We start from the raw sequence: 23,991 nt of genomic DNA on the forward strand, positions 1-23,991 counted from the left end.
CAAGGTTCCTCTTGAAGAGGTCCAAAGAGGCACTCTGCTTGACATATATGGGCAATCTATTCCAGAGTCTGGGGAGTCTCTGGGTCAGGAACCTATCCCTCCAGCATGTTTTGTTTATTGTGATGACAAGGTTTAGATCCCTGGAGCGTGTAGCTCTGAGGGATTGGGATTTCTTTAAGTGTAGCATGTCCAACAGCTCTGGGTTTGACATTCCCTTGTATGTTAAGCAGAGATCGCCTCTGAGTAGACGATATGCTACAGAGTATAGCTGGAGTTTTTTAAGGCGGTCAGCGTAGGGCATCTGCTTTAGGCCTGTGATTCTTTTAGTGAGGTATTTCTGAGGCCTTTCCAGTTGTTGCAGATGTCTTGAGAGGTACATACCAAATGGGGCATTGTATTCTATAATGGGTCTAATGAGGGATGAGTACAGTGGGACAATGACCTCCTTTTTTCTGGATGAAAAGCCCTTCGTGATGAGGTGTGCCACATAGAAGGATTTCCTGACTGTTGTGGCGATGTGGTTATCAAAGGTGAGACCACTGTCCACCTGTGTCCCTAAGTCTCTTATCACACTTTCTGTGTTTAGTGTACTGCCACTGTGTGCTATTTTGCACTAGTTCAGTGCATATCTCTGAGTTGCCACCTAGATTCTTAACATAGCTAAAGAAGGCTTTGTGGTTATCTTTTGAATCCTTGGCTATTTTTCTTTCGAAGTTAGCCTTGGATGATTTCATGAGGGACCTTAGTTTCTTATTGATACTGATCAGGGATGTCTTTCCTTCTTGGTATTTGTTTTTTTTTTCTGAAGTAGTTTCCTCCTTCTATTGTATGGCCTGTTTATGTCAGGGGTCCACCAAACTGGTTTCCTTCTCTTAGAGGAGTGAGTCTTGGTTTTGCTAGGGGTGGCACGATCCATGCATCCTTGTAGGTGCTCATAGAGTGCATTTGTAAAGGTTTCTGCATCTTGGGCAGCGTTATCCTTTAGCGTGGGAGCTGTGAAACTTACTACCTCTGTCTTAAGTAAAGTGAAGTTTGCTTTAGAAATGTTTTTTACTGTGGTTTCCTTAGTTGGGGATGGTGGTGGGGTATGGACATCCAGAGTGATTAGTTTATGGTCTGATCTTACCAGTGACGGGTTGACCTCCGGTGTGGAACACCTGTCGCCCATGTTGGTGATGACCAGGTCCAATATGTTTTCCTCTCTGGTAGGGGAGTTTACCAGCTGTTCCAGGGCATTTGAGTTGATGAATTCCAGGAAGCGCTTGGCCTGGGAATTTGTACTCGAGTAGTTTTCGCAGTGAATGGAAGGGTAATTGAAATTGCCCAATATCAGGGTGTTCGTTAGAACCTTCATGTTTTCCACTGTCTCCAGAAAGGTGGAGTGGGGGTCCTGGGTCATGGAGGGTGATCTGTAGCAGGCCACAATTAGCATTGCAGATTTGCTCGATGTTAGTTGCACATGGATGATCTCAGAGGTATCATGCTTCGCCACTAACCTGGAGGTGTAGGTATCCTTGATGAATATGGATACACCCCCTCCTTTTGTGTTTCGGTCCATGTTCTGTGGCTGAAATGTGCGGTATGAGTTGTAGCCCAGTAGTGCTGGGGTGCTCTCTGGAATCTTGAATCAGGTTTCAGTTACTGCACAGATGTCGACATTCTCCATACTGAGGAGTGCTTTGAGCGGTGGATTTTGAGATTTAAACTCCTGGCGTTGAGTCCCTGAAATAAATTTCCATTGAGTTCCCTGAAATAAATATTGTATTCTGTACACAAACGATATACTTAACCCTGTTTATCCAGCTATTATTAACTGTCACAAATATAATAGTATTCCTTTCCTTATTTTTAATCCTTTAATCCTGGAAGAAATAATTTGACATTTTGTCTTCCCTTACTCTATAGCTCCTGTGTGTTTTCTTACCTCAGTTACATTTTCCTCTTCCCAATCAGACCTATGACTACCACCTTTGTTCTCCTATATTTTCCTCTTCATCAACTACTTCCCCTTGAAAATCCTGCTTAACAACCGCATGTTTTTCTTCTAAACCCTCTTCCTCTATAACTATTATTTCTTTATTCTTCCCGACCTCATCATTCACATCTTTCTTGTCACCTTCATTATTGACATTTCTCAGTTTTCCTTTATCACAAACAAATCAAACAGGTTCCTTCTTATTACAGATCCTGCACCCTTTTTATATTTATTCATCATATTCCCAACCTCTCCACATTGATTACATCTTACTTTCACACATTCATTAATTAAACAATTTAAATCTCCGCAGAAATAACATGCTTTAGGTTATCCTATATATCTTATGAGTTTATATTATGCTATCGAACAGTTATACGTTCGAATATCATATGGTCGTCACCATATGATCGAGCTCGTAAATGTTCAAAAACATAATGAAAAATACAAAACAAAAATTAACTCCCGAACATCTTAAGCAAAGGGGGCAAGCACACCTGCACCCCCCACCCCCACTACTTAAATATACCAACTCTGAGATCGCACTAAAGTGCAGAAAAGGGAAATCTTCCCATTCTGTGCTGTAATGGAGATCTCCTTTGACACACTCGCACATTGAAAAAATTCAAACATATGGTGCTGACCATATGACGTTCATTTTTTTTCGCTGTGCGATGACGTGATATAGATCCATATCTAACTGCCCCTCTATTAGTAACAACATAAATAATGCTAGGTAAAGGTTTTATATTTTCTCCTTCCATTTTCAAAAAAACCCAATTCCCACCCCCCCATTCCACAAACTTCTTTCATGTTTTACTTTACCGATATTATGAACAAAATAGCATAATTTCTGAAAAGTTAATTTTAAATAATTTTCATTTTCATTGCATGTTAATTACTGTTATTTTTACTTTTGTCAAATGATATAATGTATGTATCTATTGGAGCTCTTCTTCTTGGGCCTCCTCTGAAAAAGGGCATCTGCCCAGTCAGACTAACCCGATCAACAAATGCCAAAATGAAATAAATAAGTAAATAAATAAAATTTATATCATCAGTCCTAAACTGAGCAAGAACCTTCTTCTTTTTCAGTCTATTTCAATGTCTTAAAAACAGTCATTTTTAGTTTATCACAAAAATAATAATTTCCATTAATGGTTCATCTCAAAGGTACCAGTACAGAAATGCTCTTTTCTCAAGTGTATCAATGACTGAATGTTTTTCACATTAAAGCCCACTGGTAAAATCAAATTGTCATAAATGCAATCAATAACATCCTCTTTTTTCCTTGTAATTCACACAGTGAACTTTTGTATTTAATGGTCATTATAATACCTTCTTCTTTGTAATTTGTATAGTAAACGTTTGTATTTAATGATCACTACCTTCTCCCTTCTGTCCTTTATTCGCAACATCCCCACACACGTTCTGTACTAATATCCACTGCAGTGCATGCAGGCTTTCCATTCCAGTCCCTTCAACATTATTCATTTTCTTCTCCAGTCACTCTCCCGTGATATTTGACCATAAAAATGTGGGTCCTTCACCAGGATTTCCTTTATAATTTAAGTCAATCAATTGTGTGTTCAGCTATCCACTTGTAGTAAGCTCCATAACCCCAGTTTATTTATCTATATAACATTTGATTTGTTTACCAGAAAAGTCTGACTGGAACAGAGCCCAGGCCCATGGAAAAGCACTCCAGACACATGCCTTTGAAATGTGGGAGGAAGCCAGAGCAGCCCCCATGTGAATGCAGGGAGGACAGGCAGACTACACAAAGAAGGCACCCCAGCCGAGAATCAAACCAGAAAACCTGTTACTGTGAGGCGATAATGCTAATCTCTGCACCACCACCTTGTGAGCTCTACAGCCACCCACAAAACTTATTTTTCTTGTCCAACTGACAAGCTCTGCTCTTGCATCTCCATAACAGTCTCTCCAACAAAAACAAACCCTCTCTCTGTCAAACACTATCACCCACTGTTTCTCACAGCCACCTTTGTGCCAGGAATGGAAGGAGGAACTGTCTGCGCACACCATACTCTTTCATGAAAACAGCAGAGCAAGTCCCCAATGCCCCAGCCAAATTTCCTCTAGTAGTATAAATACAACTCATGTCACCCCTGAAAAGAAGCCAACAGCCAGTGGATTAACCCAGTCAATAAGGGATAAATAAAGAGACAGGGAAGGTATTAAAGACAGATAGTTCAGTTTAACATTAAAGTATACTTTTTATATAAGGAGTGGTAAATTAATAGAACAGGAAAACTGAGTGGTTGGTAGAACATAAGACAAAAGAGTCCTTCAAGAAGCAATGGATGGGTGACGGTCTGATATAACAATCACATAAAGGGAAAATGAAAGATACTAGCTATACAAATATTACAAGCCAGATAACTGACTTCTTTTCCTACCCTCATATGTTGGATAATGTACTGTACTGAATGCATCTTTCAGGAACTCTTGGTTCGGTTATTTTAGATCGACTGTTCAGTTTATTATACACATGTAAAATTTTAAGTGTTACATATATACTAAAAATTACATTTCTGAAATGTTTGCCTTTTATAGAAAGCACACAAATTAAGCAGTAAATATTGTAATGAAAATGGTGTACTTCAAATGTCAGCCATGGCTTTACAATTTCAGAAAATGGTGCCAGAAAAATAGAAGGTAAATCTAATGCCTCTGTTTATTTGCTACAGATTGCATATGGTTCTGTGGTTTCCACACTGAGTGACAGGAGCACTTTCCCATCATTTTTCCGCACATTACCAAGTGATTCCTTTGGTGCGGTTGCTTTAGCACATTTCATTCTTCACTTTGGTTGGAACTGGGTTGGAATTCTGGCTTCTGATAAGGATTATGGTGTTCTGGGAGCACAGAGAGCAAAGGACGTACTTCAGCAAAATGGGTTCTGTGTGGCATTTCTAGAAACAATCTATATAGAAAACACTAAAGCAAAAATTCAGCATATAGCTGAACAAATAAAGACAACATCTGTGAAGGTCATCCTGGTTTACTCTAGGTATGAGCCAATGTATAAACTAATGGAAGACCTTTACCAACATAACATAAACCATATTGTCTGGCTCGGATCACCTGGGTGGTCTGTTTCTCCAGGTTTTTCCAAAATTGTAAGACAAAAGCTTTTAAATGGTACAGTAACTCTTTATGCTCATAAAGGTGATATTCCAGGATTCAGGGAGTTCTTGTACAATATCCAGCCTTCTCATCACACAGATGACATTTTTATCAAAGAGTTCTGGTCAAGTGTGTTTGGCTGTAGCTGGCTGGACAATGCTACAAAACAGGATGCAGCAAAGCAACCAATACCTTGTACAGGTACTGAGAGCCTAACTGCACTTGGGAAGTCAGTGTATGAGGAGGAGGAATTCCGCTATACCTACAGTGTTCACAATGCAGTCTATATGTTAGCACATGCCTTACATGACCTGTCATCATGCATGTTTCCATGGGGACCATTTGTAAATGGATCTTGTGCTAGTATTCATGATTTTCATCCTTGGCAGGTTAAAAAAGCTGTTTCTCCTTTGCAAATTTATAAAAAAATTGCTTTGTCATGTATATGCTGCTGCTGTTTATGTTGAGCATGAACTGAAATGAAATCTTTCAATTTTTGCATACATTGTTTACTGCAAATTTACAGAATTAAAAATCAGTCACAGTTGCCAAGGGAAATAATTTACTAGTGTTCTAAGAGCTTTTAACTCACACCCCCAGTGCCAAATATTACTAACTTTGGTTCTTGACATCATCATGGAAAGACATCCTTTGCGACCTGATTTCTGGTGAACTGTCAGTATTTGCGTACTGATAAATGACTGCATTTGCTGATTGCCTAATACTGAATATCTTCAAATTGTTGCCGTTTTTTTTTAATTGTAAGCAGATGCTAGCACAATATCATGTGACTTGCACATACGTTAATATTCAGACAGCCTTATGGAGCTAGTTTGATCTAACTAATGTCTCATTTTTGCAAATAATTATACTGTCATCTATCCAAAATTTTGTAGAATGAGCAGATGTTTACTTAATATTTTTGGTCTGTTCCTCAAAATATGTGCGACTTTCTGGCAAATCTGTTGCAGTTACTAAATTATGACAGACATTTGAGTTTCAAAGTTAATATTCTTCAGAAACGTAATGCTATGGAAAACCTATTATGGTAGTAACTGTCTAAGTTTATAAGAAAAAGATGTAAAATTTGTCTGATTTTATGTCTTTTGTGACCCCATTATTCTTTGCTTTGTCTAAAATTCATCAAGCAAAAAAGTTGAAAGGCATGCTTCCAACTATTTTTACTTGGTCTTGCATTTAATCAAAGAAGTTGAAATGATCTGCTCAAATAAAGTAATTGTCACAGTGCTTCTACTCAGCAGAGGGTGGTGTAAAATGCTATGCATGCTTGAAATAACATGTGCATGGTTGAAAATGAAATAATTAACTATGCTGAAGATAATGGTTATCCAAGTAGTAGTTTTCTGAGATGCATATGTTGAATGTTTTGTGTCACATAATGGCCAGGATTCATAACTGCAGAGTACAACTTGGAATTGTGTACCACATTGTGCATTCTTGTTGTAACAGGAGTTTTACATGTTACAATGGAGTAATTGAAAAAATGCTGCAGTGTTGCAGTACTATGCTGCAGAGCTGCAGTACTAATACATTTACTCTCTGAAGTGAAATGCTGCAGTGCTGCAGTAGTAATGCATTTACTGTCTGAAGTGAAATGCAGTGCTGCAGGAGTAATATGTTTACTCTGAACTGAAATGCTGCAGTTCTGCAGTAGTAATAAGTTTACTGTCTGAAGTGAAACACTGCAGTGCTACAGTAGTAAGTTTACTGTCTGAATTGAAACACTGCAGTGCTGCAGTAGTAATACATTTACTGTCTGAACTAAAATGCTGCAGTGCTGCAGTAGTAATAGAGTTACTATTTGAAGTGAAATGCTGCAGTGTTGCAGTAGTAATAAGTTTAATGTCTGAAATGAAATGCTGCAGTGCTGCAGTAGTAATAAGTTTACTGTCTGAAGTGAAATGCAGTGCTGCAGGAGTAATATGTTTACTCTGAACTGAAATGCTGCAGTTCTGCAGTAGTAATAAGTTTACTGTCTGAAGTGAAACACTGCAGTGCTACAGTAGTAAATTTACTGTCTGAACTGAAATGCTGCAGTGCTGCAGTAGTAATATGTTTACTGTCTGAACTGAAACTCTGCAGTGCTGTAGTAGTAATAAGTTTACTGTCTGAAGTGAAATGCTGCAGTGCTGCAGTAGTAATAAGTTTACTGTCTGATGTGAAACACTGCAGTGCTGCAGTAGTAATAAGTTTATTGTCTGAAGTGAAATGCTGCAGTGCTGCAGTAGTAATAAGTTTACTGTCTGAAGTGAAACACTGCAGTGCTGCAGTAGTAATAAGTTTACTGTCTGAAGTGAAATGCTGCAGTGCTGCAGTAGTAATAAGTTTACTGTCTGATGTGAAATGCTGCAGTGCTGCAGTAGTAATAAGTTTACTGTCTGATGTGAAATGCTGCAGTTCTGCAGAAGTAATAAGTTTACTGTCCGAAGTGAAATGCTGCAGTGCTGCAGTAGTAATAAGTTTACTGTCTGAAGTGAAATGCTGCAGTGCTGCAGTAGTAATAAGTTTACTGTCTGAAGTGCTGCAACTATATCACTGGAAAAGGCTGCATGCAAATACTGCAGTCCAGGGGCACAGGTAAAGCTGATTAAAAATGCAAATTTCATAGGAAATTTGTTGCCAGGATCATAATACCTTAGTAGAGTGATTCAAAGAATGCCATTTTTACATGCTTTGTCTAAGTCTTGCATTTTCTTCCTTCTCTGGGGCCTTCCTCTCCCAATATGTTGAATTCCAGAGGGAATCTATCTGGCCTTCCAGCTTTTATCTCCTTCATCTTGGATACTGCTTTAGTTATCTCATCCTTTGTGACCTCTGCATTCAGCTTGTCTCTTTGCCCACCCTTCAGTGTAATTACCCCTCTGTATTCTTTCATTCTGATACTTCTGCCCCCTCCATGTTGTTTGTAAATTGCCTGTAGTATTCATTATTTTTTTTCTGGATAGCTCTCCTTCTAAATATTCTCCATGCTGTCCGCTTTTCATATGTACCCCCCTCTCTGCTGCTTCCTGTATTTCTTATTTTTTTTCGTTGTTCCACTTTCTCTCTCTCTCTCTCTGTCTTACTCTTTAGCCCCTTTCCTTCTGGGATCATCAGTTTTCCCCATTTGTAACCTTGATCTCATTCCACCAGTGCTCTTCCAGTCTTCCATATTTCCGTGTATTGACCCTTTACTACTCCTTGGATCGTGTTTCCCTCTCTTCATTTATTTCATTATAGCTAGTCCAACACCCCCTTCTCATAATTTCTTTTGACATGTTTACTATAAATCTCATTGCTGCATCATCTCACGTGTCTCTCTCATTTTGGATTTTTTCATAGGTTCATAGATTAGTACTAGGCTAACTGCCCCTGTGAGCCATTTTAAGCCTAGCCAATTATCCCTTGTGAGACTCAAACCCTGTACCTTGTGTTTGTAAGGCAAATACCTTAACCATTAGGCCACCCTTCCAAACCCTTTTGCACTATTTTCCTTAGTTTGTCCTTCTCAAAAGACCTGTCTAACCTACGTGCCTTTACCAAAATGTTTATTGTGAATGTTTATTCCCTCTCAGTTGAATACCTTTTCCTCTATAAATCCAGCCACCCTGCCTCTTTCAGTTTTTGGTTTAGCCATTGTCTCATCTGTTTTTTGTTATATTTCCTCTGTCTGTACAATTGGTCATTTTTTTCAGTTGTATGGTGACATTGTAGCCCCCCATTACAGTTGTATGGTGACATTGTAGCCCCCCATTACAGTTGTATGGTGACATTGCAGCCCCCCATTACAGCTGTATGGTGACAGTGTAACCTCTCATTACAGTTGTATGGTGACATTGTAGCCCCCCATTACAGTTGTATGGTGACATTGCAGCCCCCCATTACAGCTGTATGGTGACAGTGTAACCTCTCATTACAGTTGTATGGTGACATTGTAGCCCCCCCCATTACAGTTGTATGGTGACATTGCAGCCCCCCATTACAGTTGTAGAGTGACATTGTAGCCCCCCATTACAGTTGTAGGGTGACATTGTAGCCCCCCCATTACCTCTATTCCTTTACTTCTTGTTGATACAAAGGAAGCAAATAAACGTTCTTCTTCCGTTCTGTGCCAGATAAGCCCTCTGCCTTCCCGCGGTTTTGTCTAAAGGCAGTTGTTCAGTTGCCACGCCTCTTTTTTCTCTCCCAGTCTTATCAATCTCTTCCTTACAATATCTTCTCGCCTTCTTTGTTATTTTTTTCTTATACTAGAACAATGTCTCCCCATTCTCTTTAACTTTTCCTGTATTTTCATTTTCTTGATAGGATTCGATAAATTCACAGTGTTCCATGTAATTATATTTATTTATTTTATTATTTATTTTACATTTCTTTACCAGGATAGTCCGACTGGACATGTCCTTTTTCAGCAGCGGCCCGAAGAGAAAAGCTCCACATTGAAAATACAATAATGAGAACAGAGAAACGATAGAAGGCAATGCAGTGTAGGGCACAATTTACAATTTTAGGCTAATTCCATTTATACACAACATTAGGTATTCTCTAACAGTTGTTATTCCAACAAATAATAGTTCCTTATTGTTTTTGTCCACTTCTTACTGCTTTCCCCAATGATGCCTCAAGGCAAACCCTTCCTCTGGGCCTACCCTCTGTGCTGGACATGATGTCCTTTGGTGGTAGCCTATGCTCAGACCCCTCCACACATCCCACCAGTCCCAGGATTCCTGCATTTTGACTGTTGTATGTACTTGTTATGCCATGGATACTGGACTTTTACTAGTTTATTTTGTTTCCTTCCATCTGTCTCTCATTGTAATACATTGCATGTCATCACAGTACTGATGTCAGAATCTTTTTATATCACAGCATTCCCATACATTGGCTCCCCACTCCACCAGCACCACAGTTGTTCACTGCTGTGGTACCATGGTTTTATTTTATGGTGGTCATACTAAAATTTCATTTTATGGTGGTCGTACAATGGCTTCATTTTATGGTGTGGTACTATGGTTTCATTTTTATGGTGGTCTTACTAAGGTTTCATTTTATGGTGGTTGTACTATGGTTTCATTTTATGGTGATCATACTATGGTTTCATTTTATGGTGGTCATACTATGTCTTCATGTTATGGTGTGGTACTACGGTTTCATTTCATGGTGGTCATACAAAGGTTTCATTTTATGGTGGTCCCACTATGGTTTCATTTTATGGTAGTCGTATTATGGTTCCATTTTATGGTAGTCATACAATGGCTTCATTTTATGGTGTGGTACTATAGCGGGTCTATATTATAACATCGAAATTTATAAAGATCAAATGTTATAATATAGAACCCTAAACATTGAAATCCGCAAACATTGAACAATCAGAATAGCATTTTTTTTCCCAGGAAAAAAATCTCTATTCTGAAAAACATACACACAACATAAACACACACAAAAAACAGCAATCCACACACATACACTCAAAATCCTACACCTAAACTAAACTTTACATACACTACTAGCTATCCACTTACCTTAACCCGAACCTAACCCTAAGGTCCATCACTATTGCACAATCACCTCACCTGTGCCCTAACCCTAACTCACCTAACCCGCCCCCTAACCCTAACCTACACACAACTGCACACTTACCTAACCCGCTCCCTAACCCTAACTCACCTAACCTGCCCCCTAACCTACACACAATCGCACACTTACCTGAATCCGACCCGTAACGCTCCAACATATTGAATGCTGAAACAGCAAAGCCACAGCAACGGCCCACCGAATTCTTTCCCTGGGAAAGAATTCAGTGTCCTGCACCTTCACTGTTTTCAGCGTTCAACAAAACTGGTTTGATATTCTAACATTCAAACTTTATAAAATTCGATGTTATAATATAGACCCACTATAGTTTCATTTCATGGTGGCCATACTAAGGTTTCATTTTAGGGTGGTCATACTATGGTTTCATTTTATGGTGGTCACAAATGTTTCATTTTATGGTGGTCACACTATGGTTTAATTTTATGGTGGTTATAATATAGTTTCATTTTATGGCGGTCATACCATGGTTCATTTTATGGTGGTCATACTATGGTTTCATTTTATGGTGGTCATGCTACAGTTTTATTATATGATGGTCATACTATGGTTTCATTTCATGTTGGCCATACTAAGGTTTTATTTTATGGTGGTCATACTATGGTTTCATTTTATGGTGGTAGTGCCATGGTTTCATTTTATGGTGTGGTACTACGGTTTCATTTCATGGTGCTCATACAAAGGTTTCATTTTATGGTGGTCACACTATGGTTTCATTTTATGGCGGTTATAATATAGTTTCATTTTATGGTGGTCATACCATGGTTCATTTTATGGTAGTCATACTGTGGCTTCATTTTATGGTGGTTATAATATAGTTTCATTTTATGGTGGTCATACCATGGTTCATTTTATAGTGGTCATACTGTGGTTTCATTTTATGGTGGTCATACTATGGTTTCATTTTATGATGGTCATACTGTGGTTTCATTTTATGGTGGTGGTACTATGGTTTCATTTTATGGTGGTCATACTACAGTTTTATTATATGATGGTCATACTATGGTTTCATTTTTATGGTGTGATAGTATGGTTTCATTTTATGGCTGTTGTACTGTGGTTTCATTTTATGGTGGTCATACTAAGGTTTCATTTTATGGGTGTCATAGTGTGGTTTCGTTTTATGTGGCTGTACTATGGTTTCATTTTACTGTGGTCATACTATGGTTTCATTTTATGGTGGTCATACTATGGTTTCATTTTATGACCAAGGTACTATGGTTTCATTTTATGGTGGTGGTACTATGGTTTCATGTTATGGTGGTCATACTATGGTTTCATTTTATGATGGACGTACTATGATTTCATTTTATGGTGGTCATACTAAGGTTTCATTTTATGGTGGTCATACTATGGCTTCATTTTATGGTGGTCATACTGTGGCTTCATTTTATGGTGTGGTACTATGATTTTATTTTATGGTTGTCATACTATGGTTTGATTTTTTGGTGGTCATGCTATGTTTTCATTTCATGGTGGTTGTACTATGTTTATTTTTATGGTAGTTCGATATTTTCTTTCTTTATTTTGCCCTTTTCACTTTTTTCCTTCTATGTATCCACTTTCATGCTCTCATTTGCTTGATCAGCAATACTTACTTATTTCTTCTTGATATAAATATTAAATTTAGATTTACTGCACATCAACATTAAGTATTTATGAAAAGAATGTCACTTTAGTGCATTACACAAGCATTTCTTCACTTTCTCCTATCATTTGTACAGTTTTAATCTTGTGTTTACCAGGGTACATTTTGTAAGGTACTATAGTTTCATTTTATGGTGTAGTACTACAGCCTTTCCTGCCACACCCCAGTCACCTGCCCTCAGTTCTCTCTCCCTTCCACTTATTTACTGCTCCTCTCGCTGTCTCTCTACTTTTTCGGTCATTTTCATTCTTTCTGTATTTTGCATTTTATCTTTTTACAGTTTCATCCATCATAAATGCTTCATTCCAGCTTGTTTCTCATTTTTCTTTCCAATAAGACACGTGCATCTTGTCTGCACTATCTGATCTTGTTTTTTTTTTTGTCTTGTAAATATTTCACATTCTCTCAGCATCACCTCTTCTATGTCTAAGTTTTTTTTCTGAGTCCATTTCTCGCATGTAACTCAGATTTTTACTGCATGTGTTGTTTAGCTGTTTGTGATAACTTTATTTAAACTTTTCTGCTAGTTGACATAATGGATAAGGTCTTCATCTCCCATGCAAAATGTACAAGGTTCGATCCTGACCTCTGACAAATGCCTGTTTTGAGTTTGCATGTTCTTCTTGTGTCTCTGTGGGGTTTCTCCAAACTCCGAAAAGCATTCTAAGCATTTTAGTTTCAAACGCACCTAAGAATTGAGCTGTGGGCAGCAGCACAGACTCTATATGGTGCTCTATGGGGGGAAGAGTTGTATAGACCAATTGCTTTTGGGCATCTACTGTGGTGACCATTATTCTCAAGGTAGGAGAACATGGATCGCAGATTGTGTGTTGTTGCAGGGCTAGCCACTCAATGGTGTAAAAATATGGCTCTAGATGAATGTCACCTAAATGGGCATAGGCATTTATTCTGGATAATTGGATTGAGGACCCAGACTATTCTGACATAGATCAGAGACCCAAGCTAAAGTTAAAAAGGGTATATGTTCACCCTAATATCAGTCTGTCCCCCATCATAAAGCCCAGCAACCTTTGGCCAATTAACTGCTGGCTGGTTGGAGTCCATTTGCCCAGCTTGCGTTACCTGGGTTAGCTCTATTGCATGAAAACTAGACATAAAACTAATCAACCTGCCAAACATGAACTAAGAATTGCTACACTCAGTGTAAGTTCACTGACAGGATGAGGCTTGGAAGTGGATGACATGATGGTAAGGAGGAAGCTGGACACCCTTTGTTCCCAGGAGGCAAGTTGGAAGGGCACTGCAGCAAAGACACTTGACTTGGATCCAGAGTCTACTGTTCAAGGGGAGGACAGGCTAAAAATGGTGTAGGAATTGTGGTGAGGGAGAGACTTCAGAAGACAGTGAGGAGATGTCATCAGAATTAGTGACAGACTCATAGCAATCAGACTCCATTGTAATTGTAGAGCAGTGTTCATAATCTCAGCCTATCCCCACAGCAGTGCTGTGACAATGAGGAAGAGAGTGCATTCAGACAGCAGTTGCAGGACCTAATAGATAAAACAAGACAACAGGATTTGCTGTTTATAATGGGTGACCTGAATACACATATTGAGACAGACAGTGCAAGATACAAGGACTGCCTGGGTCCGCATGGATTGGGCAGTAGGAAGAAAAAAAGAGAAAGCATTCTAGACTCGGCCTGATGGTAGCCAACACATGGTTCAGAAAGAGAGAGTCTCAACATCACATACAAGTTAGCAATTCCAAAGTCCTCCCCAGTGAAACAGTCAGCACATAGAATAAACCACTGGTTGCCACAATCAACTATAAGCAGTGGTCAGCTAAGGCTCTAAGGTCAAGATATAACAGGATGAAAGCCTGCAAGTTCACTGGACAAAAAACACAATTACTCAAGGTTCTAGTACCTCAAGAAGAAGAGGAAACTGGTGGAGCTGAAGAATGGCAGTGCCTCAAAACAGTATGTGTGACGACTACCGAACAGATATGTGGCTGGGCCAGGGGTGGAAATAAGGTACATAAGGAAAGCAGGTGGTAGAATGAAGAAGTTCAGGAAGTCATCAAAAGAAAGAAAGAAAGAGTGCAGGAAAAAGTGGGAGATAGAAAAGACAGACCAGGCTAGGAAGGAATGTTGGTTGGCTAACAAAGACGCTAAGAAAGGCATTTCGATATCAAAAAATGATGCCAACTTCTGGAAAGTGATTCATTGGAATGTAAAAAGAAACTCTATCAGGCCGAATGTCAATGACAGAATGATAAAAAAGATAGACAGATGGATTTCATAAGAGATGCTACTAACAATCTGCTCAGCAGTCCACAAGACATCAAGGGTGGAACAAATAAGCACTTTCAGCAACTTCTGAATGAATAAAACCCCACAGAAGATGTAATGCCCCAGACACATTCTACGGTGAGAGGAGAGGAGGATCACACCCTAGAAGAAGTAAACACAGCACGAAGGAAAATGAAGTCAGGGAAAGAAGCAGGCACTGATGAGGTCACAGTAGATATAAAAAAGATGTTGGGTCAGATACAGGAGAAATGCCTCCTCTGGGTACTCATAGCAGTTTGGAGAGAAAGGCATATCCTAGATCACTGGAGAATAAGCATATCAGTGCCAGTGTTCAAGAACAAAGATGACATTATTCACAACTGTGGACAATGCAGAGGTATCAAATGCCTATCAAACTGCATGAAAGTTCTGGTCTGGTATAATGTTTAAGGTCTTCAACTTATAAACAAGAGTCTTACTTTGGCTTATTGGCTAGGCTTAACTGTGAGTAACTAGTTTTTCAAACAAAAAGATAGAGAATTAAATTATTTGAATTATTTCAGTTCTGCTTAAATATTTCAGTTGGACTTACTGGCCTGTATGGTAATCATACTTTGCACTTTTCAGCTCTGTTCCATCTGTTTGCAATTTTAAGTTTGTTCTAGAGTGTTAGTCTTGTATTTTTATTAGCAGTTATGAGAAAATTCTGTTTCTGTGTTGCTCTACACTTCTATTTCCACAGGCAGAATTACTTGCAAAAGCTATCTTTATTTTAAACCCTGCTGGGCCATAGTCTTGTAGTTTAATTCACAGCTGTGGCAGAACTCTGTACTACTGCTAGATTTGGAGTCTTAGTCATTTATTATTGCATTTTCCATAAACAGTATTACTGGTAAATTTCTGTATAGTGTGGCACATTAAACTGTAGCAGAAATTCAATAGTGACAGAATTGTCTCTGCTGCAGTTTGTGCTTCAGTGCTTTTATATTTAACTATCATTCACCTGCTTGCATTCTGTGTCTGCCCCATCTTAAACCAATGCATTAAACGAATGTTTTTGAAAGATCTCCAATATTGTCTTCATTTGATTGGATAGCACACCATCTAGTTTCCTATTTCCAGCACAGAGCTACCCCCACTTGGAAGGGTGTGTAACTGAAAGTAACTTGCTTTTCAAAAAAAAAAAAAAAGAAAAGAATGTAAATATGAATTGTTTCAGTTTTGCTTAAATATTTGAGATGCACTTAGTGATCTGTGTGTTCCATCTGTTTGCATTTTTCAGTTCATTCTAGGACCTTAGTCTTGTATCTTAATTAGCAGTTGTGTGAAGATTGTGTTTCTGCATTATTCTGTACATCTATTTCCGTAAGTGTCAGTCATCTAGTCAGACCACAATAGATGATTTCATGGGTTCTGTTCAAACAGCTTTATTATGTACAAACACATCAGGATTGAGGCTTAATACTTTAACTTAGGTAAACTTATAAACAAACTAGCTATTCATACATGTTCAGTCTCTGGCTGCACTCTCAAAATGGCACTGACTATAGCATGTGCTCATTATTTAGCGTTTATATCACATTATCGAAAGATGAAAATAGCGAACGCTATTTCATCGAACCTAAAATATCATAAACCACATGATATCGAACATTCAGAACAGCAAATTGTTTCCTTGGAAATAAATTCACTATTCCAAAATACATACACACAACACAAGCACACCTAAAAAACATCAATCCACACACATACATGTATAATCCTACAACTAACCCTACACTAAACTATACATACTCTACTATCTATCCACTTATCATAACCCAAACCCTAACCCTAAGGTCCGTCACTATCGCACACTCACCTAACCCGCGCCCTAACCCTAACTCACTTAACCCGCCCCTAACCCTAACTCACCTAACCCATGCCCTAACCCTAACTCACCTAACCCGCACCCTAACCCTAACTAACCTAACCCGTGCCCTAATCCTAACTAACCTAACCCATGCCCTAATCCTAACAACCACACAATCACACACTTACCTGAACCCGACCCGTAAATTTCCACCACGGCGCTGAAAATAGTGAAGCCACAGAACCGGCCAACCAAATTCTTTCCCTATGAAAGAATTCGGTGTTCTGCAGCTGCGCTATTTTTAGCGTTTGCTCAAAATGAATCGATATTAGAACATTTGAAGTTTTAAAACTTTGATGTTCTGATATAAACCCATTATTTATACATGTACGTTCAGTCTTTGAAACTGTCTAGAACTCTCTTAAGGTTTTTGTCATGCTCTGCTTCACCATTGCCTCTGACCAATGAATCATCTACTATTATGGCACAGGGACAACCTGAAAAAAATTGCTGCATTGCATGCTGAAAGACTTCACTTGCAGAATTTATTCCAAATGGCATCCTTAGGAATCTATATCTGCCAAACAGGGGTACTGAAAGTAGACAGTAATGATGATTAGCGATTAAGCATCACTTGCCAAAACAAACTCTTTGCATCTAAGACAGAAAAAACAGTGGCATTCGGTATTAGGGCTGTGACGTCTTTGACTCTATGCGTTGGATGATGAGGTCTCTTCAATGCCTTGTTCAAATCTCTTGGGTCAATACATATTCGGATTTCATCTGAGCCTTTTTTGTGCTACCATGGACAACACCCATTCAGTTGGTTCTGTAACAGGACAAATTACACCTTGCTGCACCAACTTATCCATCTGAGCTTTGACTCTGTCTTGCATGGCTATCAGAACTTTTCTTGTTGGTCTGACTACTGGACTGACCTCTGGGTCTAACTTCATAGAATACACAACTGGAAGTTTACCCGACTTGTCTTTAAAAACATCAGCATACTCTGAGAAAATAGCTTCAGTGAAATTAGAGCAAGGATATGTGCTTATCTGATGAACTTCTTCGGTAAAAGTACACAGATTCATTCTCAAACTGTCTCGGAGTCTGCACAGGTCTTCAAACCACATAGAATAACAAGCTGTAATAGTTCTTGGCCAAATAACATAAAAGTACTACTGAGCCTTCGGTTTGAATTTCTTTACCTCCATACGCAACAAGTTTTGCATAACTGGCCAAAATGACTTGTTCATTAGCTCTCACTTTAGCAAAAGTATATACTGACATAACATTGCAGTTTGAGCCAGTGTCTAATTTAAGTTCGGTGGATTTACCATTGATCTGGTACAAAACACTTCATTTCTTGTTAACAAATTCACTGCATCAACCTTTTCACCAACTACTGATACACCATCTACATAAAAAGTGAACAGCTGCAATTCTACTTGATCAGTTTGTTTTCTTGAGTGACCTTTCTTTATAACTGTGTGAGGTTTAGTTGATTTGCAAAACTTTTGAAAATGATTCCATTTCCTACACTTGTGGCATTGCTGACCAAATGCTAAGCATTTCTCTCTTTTAGACTCATGATTGGCTCCACAATTACGACAGTTAAAAATAAGGTTGGACTTGGGTTTTGCTGATTCATCCTTGTTCTGTACAGAACATGCTCCTTTCTTAGAACTTGCAGGAAAACTATGCGGTTTCCCTGACGAACCAGCAGCGGCTGTGGCTGCCATGTACTTAGACCGACTTCTGTTTGCCACGTGTTGCATGCTGTCTACATTTACTCTAGAGCTTGTTGAAACCATACTCTAATCACTGGCAAGCATACTTGTGTGCCTTTCTGTAACTTCATGGATTTGACAAATCTCTATAGCTTTGCTTAATGTTAAATCACTGTCACAAAGAAAAATCTTTCTCACTGCAGCACTATTAATACCACACACAAGCCTGTTCTTTATCAACTCATCTTTTAAGTCACCAAACCAACACATTTTAGCTTTGTTTCTCAGGTCAGTTAAATAAGCTGCAGCTGTTTTTCCTGATTTCTGATCTATTGTGTAAAACAAGTGCCTCTCTAATGTAACATTTGTCTGGGGATTACACATCCCTCTGAATTTGCACTTCAAACACTCAGGGTCTTCCCTTGATTCAACCTGTACAACAAAATGACAATTTTCACCTTCTCCTCCATATATTGCTGGTGCATGCACAAATGAACCCTCTCCTTCTATGGCCTCTGACCCAGCTAAGTTTAGTACAATCAATGCCCTAGTGTGTACATCTTTGTCTGAATAAGCTGCTTGTATAAAATATTGCACTCTTGCTCAAATATTCTTTGATTCTCTGCAATATTCTGATCAAATACAAGTGGTAGGGGCTTTCGAAATATGATTGCCATATTAACACATACCAGTGAAGGGCTTTGCAAATATGCATGAACATACACACATATACATATGCCAGAAATTTATGCAAGTAATAATAACTATGCACAATAGCACAAGCCTCTGACTAAATGAACTTTGTGAAATAAGTCTCTCAGGCATTGTAAAACTCTTGAAATCACCATACTGTAAGAAATCACCCCTTATCAGTGTAAGAAACATTTCAAATAACTGCACTGTGCAAATGAACTGGGCAGGATAAGCTCAAAGTAAGAAACATTTTGAAGTAATTGCACTTTGTGAATAAACAATACACAGCTCACTGAAACTTCCCCAAAATGGTGGTACTTCACTAAGTAACTCTTCACAGTACATGACACACTCTGTAATGGTGCACTTTGCAAATAGACACTCCCAGCACAAGAAACTATTCAAAATGTCTGTACTTTGACTGTACTTCATGAAATAATTGCACATTGTACACTAACAGACTCTTCAGAATAAATTCACAGTAATAAGCACAGACTGTAAGCACTTTTACACACTTTGAGATACTTCAAATAACTTTAGTTATACCCTTAATACAATACAAAGTCATAGTTATGCCCAAATACAGCACTTTACCTAAACACATGCAGTCGCCTTGCTTTATTTATGCTTACTGTGCCCCTTTTTTGCCCTTTATTATATTTGTGTTGCACATTTAATCTCTTTTCATGCCCCTTGTACCTTTCTTGGGCTTGTTTTACTCTAAACATGCCTGTTTTACATTAAATATACTTGTTTTGCAATTCTGAGATAATGTCTTACCTTTTATGAGCTTTTCTCACAATTTTATTATCAAATAAATTAATCTTAAACATTTTGTTTAATCAATAAACATTTTGTGTCTTTTCACTTGTTTAATAATGCAGTTTGTGCTCTTGTAATTCTTTATTTCATCTTTTTTACAAAGTAAACTGTTTATGCATTTTTTCATTACCGTTGCTGCTTTTCTAGCTCCTTGCCGTATGCTCGTTTCTCTTAGTTTACCTTTACTGTTATCTCTGCACCTCATGGCTCTGAATATCCATGTCTGCAATCCCTCTTCTGACTCCATGTTGCTCCTCTAGTTAGGACACCATAGACAAGACTTCATGGGTTCTGCTCAAGCAGCATTATTATATGCAAACACATCAGGATTGAGTACTTTAACTTACATAAACTTATAAACAAACTAGCTATTACATTCATACATGTTCACTCTCTGACTGCACTCTCAAAATGGCACTGAGTACATGCACGTTCAGTCCTTGAAATGCTTCTTAAAGACACAGCACTCACACTCTGTTCTACAATAAGTAGAATTACTTTAAAATTTATCAGTTTGTATTTAAACCTTGCTGGGCGATAGTCTTGTAGTTTAATTCACAGTTGTGACATCACTGTGTACTACTGCCAGATTTTGAACCTTAGTCATTTACTATTGCATTTTTTATAAACAGTGTTATTGGTAAATGTCTGCATTGTCTGGTCCTTAAAGTGTAGTAAAATGTCAAAAGTGAGAGAATTGTCTCTGCTCCAGTTTGTGCTTCAATACCTTTGAATTCTCCGTATCTTTTACCTGTTTAAAGTTGCATTCTGAGACTGCCTCATCCCTCACTAACACATAAAGCTAAAGTTTTGGAAAGAGCTCTAATGCTGCCTTTATTACTGTGTGCTTACCTGATTGGCCTGTGTACATACATAGTTTAAAAACTTGCTTTCTTGTGCTTTTATATAAGCCTTGCATTTGCTGAAGCCTTGCCTCAGTTATCCAGAGTTGCTCATCATTTGGTGAAAATGACAGAGAGTTTGAGAAATTATGCTTGTATCTATAGCTATCCTTGGGAAGAAAATGAACTGAAGTATTATTTTGTATTTGTATTGCTTGTTCTCATTGCATTCTCAAATAATCTCTGTGCTACATATTGTTTTTTCTGCACTTGCTTAGACTTTTAGGTTGTTATTTCCCTCTGCTGTAAGGGTTGCTGTTCTGTAATTGTAGCACCATAAAAACATTGTATCTGCCATTTTCAGTTGTCTCTCGGGCATTTTTTTGTGGTTCTCTAACACTTGGGCTTCAAACCAGTCATTTTACATTAAAGTATGCACTCTTGTGGCAATAGAGAGATGATTTCACCTATATGAACTGGGAATCACTGCTGGGAAGTTTATTGTGTGCTTACCTGATTGGCCTGTGGGTGCACCTAGTTTAACACCTTTTTTTTCCTTCTACATGAGGCTTGCATTTGCTTCATGCAGTGATGGTTAGTGGTACCCTTTATTTACACAATCACTAGAAGTAGTACTTTCCCTATAAAAACTAGGTAGAACAGAGCGTGAATGCTGTGTCTTTAAGAAACATTTCAAGGACTGAACTAGGTGCACCCACAGGCTAATCAGGTAAGCACACAATTAAAGGAAGAACTAGTTTGCATGCTGATCAGCATTGCTGTATTTAAATAGTTCTAGATTACATTACTACAGCACTAAGATCTATCATTGCCCAAATATCAACTGTTTGCGAGCTAGGCAGCATCTCTGGATAGGTCATTTGTAGTAGCCATACTATCACTACTGGCCAAAATTATGGAAAAGTGAATCCACAACCAATTAGTGCACTATCTCACCCAAAATAAACTACTGGCCAACTCTCAGCATGGTTTTAGGCCACACCACAGCACCACATCAGCCCTCCTATCCTTCTCTAACTCTGTCAACACCAATCGAAACAATAACAAACTTACCTCAGCTCTTTTCCTAGATCTCTCTAAGGCCTTTGATATGGTCAATCACCAACTGCTTCTTTGCACCTTGAAGGAACTGTCACTGAATAAGAGCTCCATTAAATGGATCCAGTCTTACCTGTCTGATAGACAACAAGCAGTTTTATGGCAGAATACCCTATCCACATGTCTACACATTATTCTAGGAGTCCCCCAAGGCTCCATACTAGGGCCACTAATCTTCTCAGTCTTTATCAATGACCTATCCACCATCACTCCCAAGGCCACCTGCATCCAATACATGGATTACTCTACTTTAATATGTACCGCTTCCTCCTCAACTGAACTTATAACCCTAACCCAGAATACTTTCAATGATATAGAAAAATGGTTTGCAAACTGTCAGCTTCTATTAAACCCCAATTTTCCTCCACCTGCAAATATTCCTCATCATTCTTTAATATAAGTTCCAGCAATGGCACAATCATATCCCCAGATACTCACACAAAACTCCTGGGCATCACAGTTGATAACGCCCTAAAATATGATATCCATGTCAATCCAGCCATCAAATCTGACAACAAAAAAATGGGCTCCCTATACAGGATCAAACCCTTCTTCACTCCTTTTGCAAAAACCGCTATCACTCGGTCCCACATACTATCTACCCTCTTTTATGCCTCCCCCATCTTCAATAACCTGAACCAAGCCACCCTTACCAAACTTGCTAGTTGTTAAAACAATATTGCTAGATTTGCTACCGGTGCTACCTTTAGGACCCACCATTGAATCAACCTAACTCAACTAGGATGGCTAGAGTGGCCCAGTCTTCTCCAATACAACCAACTTATAATAACCCACAAAATACTATATCAACCCGAAAGAACACCAGCAATAAATAAGATCATCAAACCATACAGCAACCTGAGGACACTACACTCTGCTGGCAAACTGCTGGTACAAACAACTAAGAGCATAAATGTAGCTAGGGTCCCACTATTCGCCAACTCAGTAGGTAAAACATGGAATATGCTACCTGCTGAACTTACTTACCAATCCTCCTTAACCCAGTTCAAAAAAAGCCTCAAACTACACTTCCAACAGCATTGGCAGTGTCCCTGCTTAACCCCGACTAATTACCACCAGCTGTTCCTGCAAATTCTCCCTAAGCATTTCAGTCTTATACTCTAAGTGTATGATTTCTTGAAGGGACTTAGCCCATAACTCTGTGTATTATTGTCTGAAATTGAAGCCTCATGAGTTTGATGTTGTCTACTATGTTTTATCCATGTTTGTCACCCTACTGAAAACTGCATATTTTACTTATCTCTAAATGTTTCTATTGTTCGTAGTTGTATATTTGTAACCCTACTGAAAACTACATATTATACTTATCTCTAAATGTTTCTATTGTTCTTAGTTGTATCTGTTTGTAACCCTACTGAAAACTGCATATTATACTTATCTCTAAATATTTCTATTGTTCCTAGTTTTATCTGTTTGTAACTCTACTGAAAACTGCATATTATACTTATCTCTAAATGTTTTTATTGTTCCTAGTTGTATCTGTTTGTAACCCTGCTGAAAACTGCATATTATACCTATCTCTAAATGTTTCTATTGTTCCTAGTTGTATCTGTTTGTAACCCTACTGAAAACTGCAAATTATACTTATCTCTAAATGTTTCTATTGTTCCTAGTTGTATCTGTTTGTAACCCTACTGAAAACTGCATATTATACTTATCTCTAAATGTTTCTATTGTTCCTAGTTGTATCTGTTTGTAACCCTACTGAAAACTGCATATTATACTTATCTCTAAATGTTTCTATTATTTCTAGTTGTATCTGTTTGTCACCCTACTGAAAACTGCATATTATACTTATCTCTAAATGTTTCTATTGTTCCTAGTTTTATATGTTTGTATCCCTACTGAAAACTGCATATTATACTTATCTCTAAATGTTTCTATTGTTCCTAGTTGTATCTGTTTGTAACCCTACTGAAAACTGCATATTATACTTATCTCTAAATGTTTCTATTGTTCCTAATTTTATCTGTTTGTAACCCTACTGAAAACTGCATATTATACTTATATCTAAATGTTTCTATTGTTCCTAGTTGTATCTGTTTGTAACCCTACTGAAAACTGCATATTATACTTATCTCAAAATGTTTCTATTGTTCCTAGTTGTATCTGTTTGTGACCCTACTGAAAACTGCATATTATACTTATCTCTAAATGTTCCTATTGTTCCTAGTTGTATCTGTTTGTCACTCTACTGAAAGCTGCATATTATACTTATCTCTAAATGTTTCTATTGTTCCTAGTTGTATCTGTTTGTAACCCTACTGAAAACGGCATATGATACTTATCTCTAAAT

The 23,991-nt window shown here is 38.2% G+C and overlaps 1 protein-coding gene across 1 annotated transcript in view; it reads left to right on the forward strand.

The window, feature by feature from the left end:
• LOC122815495 (vomeronasal type-2 receptor 1-like) overlaps positions 1–23,991 on the forward strand; it is a gene marked incomplete at its 3' end in the record, with an annotated part of 397,765 nt that overhangs the window by 103,182 nt on the left and 270,592 nt on the right. Inside the window, exon 3 of the mRNA XM_044088044.1 lies at positions 4,687–5,514. Coding sequence (XP_043943979.1) covers positions 4,687–5,514 — 828 coding nt within the window. The remainder of the gene's footprint in view (positions 1–4,686; positions 5,515–23,991) is intronic.

Source organism: Protopterus annectens, chromosome 1.part1 (genome assembly GCF_019279795.1).
Source record: "Protopterus annectens isolate FY-2018-M chromosome 1.part1, PAN1.0, whole genome shotgun sequence".
NCBI lineage: Eukaryota > Metazoa > Chordata > Ceratodontiformes > Protopteridae > Protopterus > Protopterus annectens.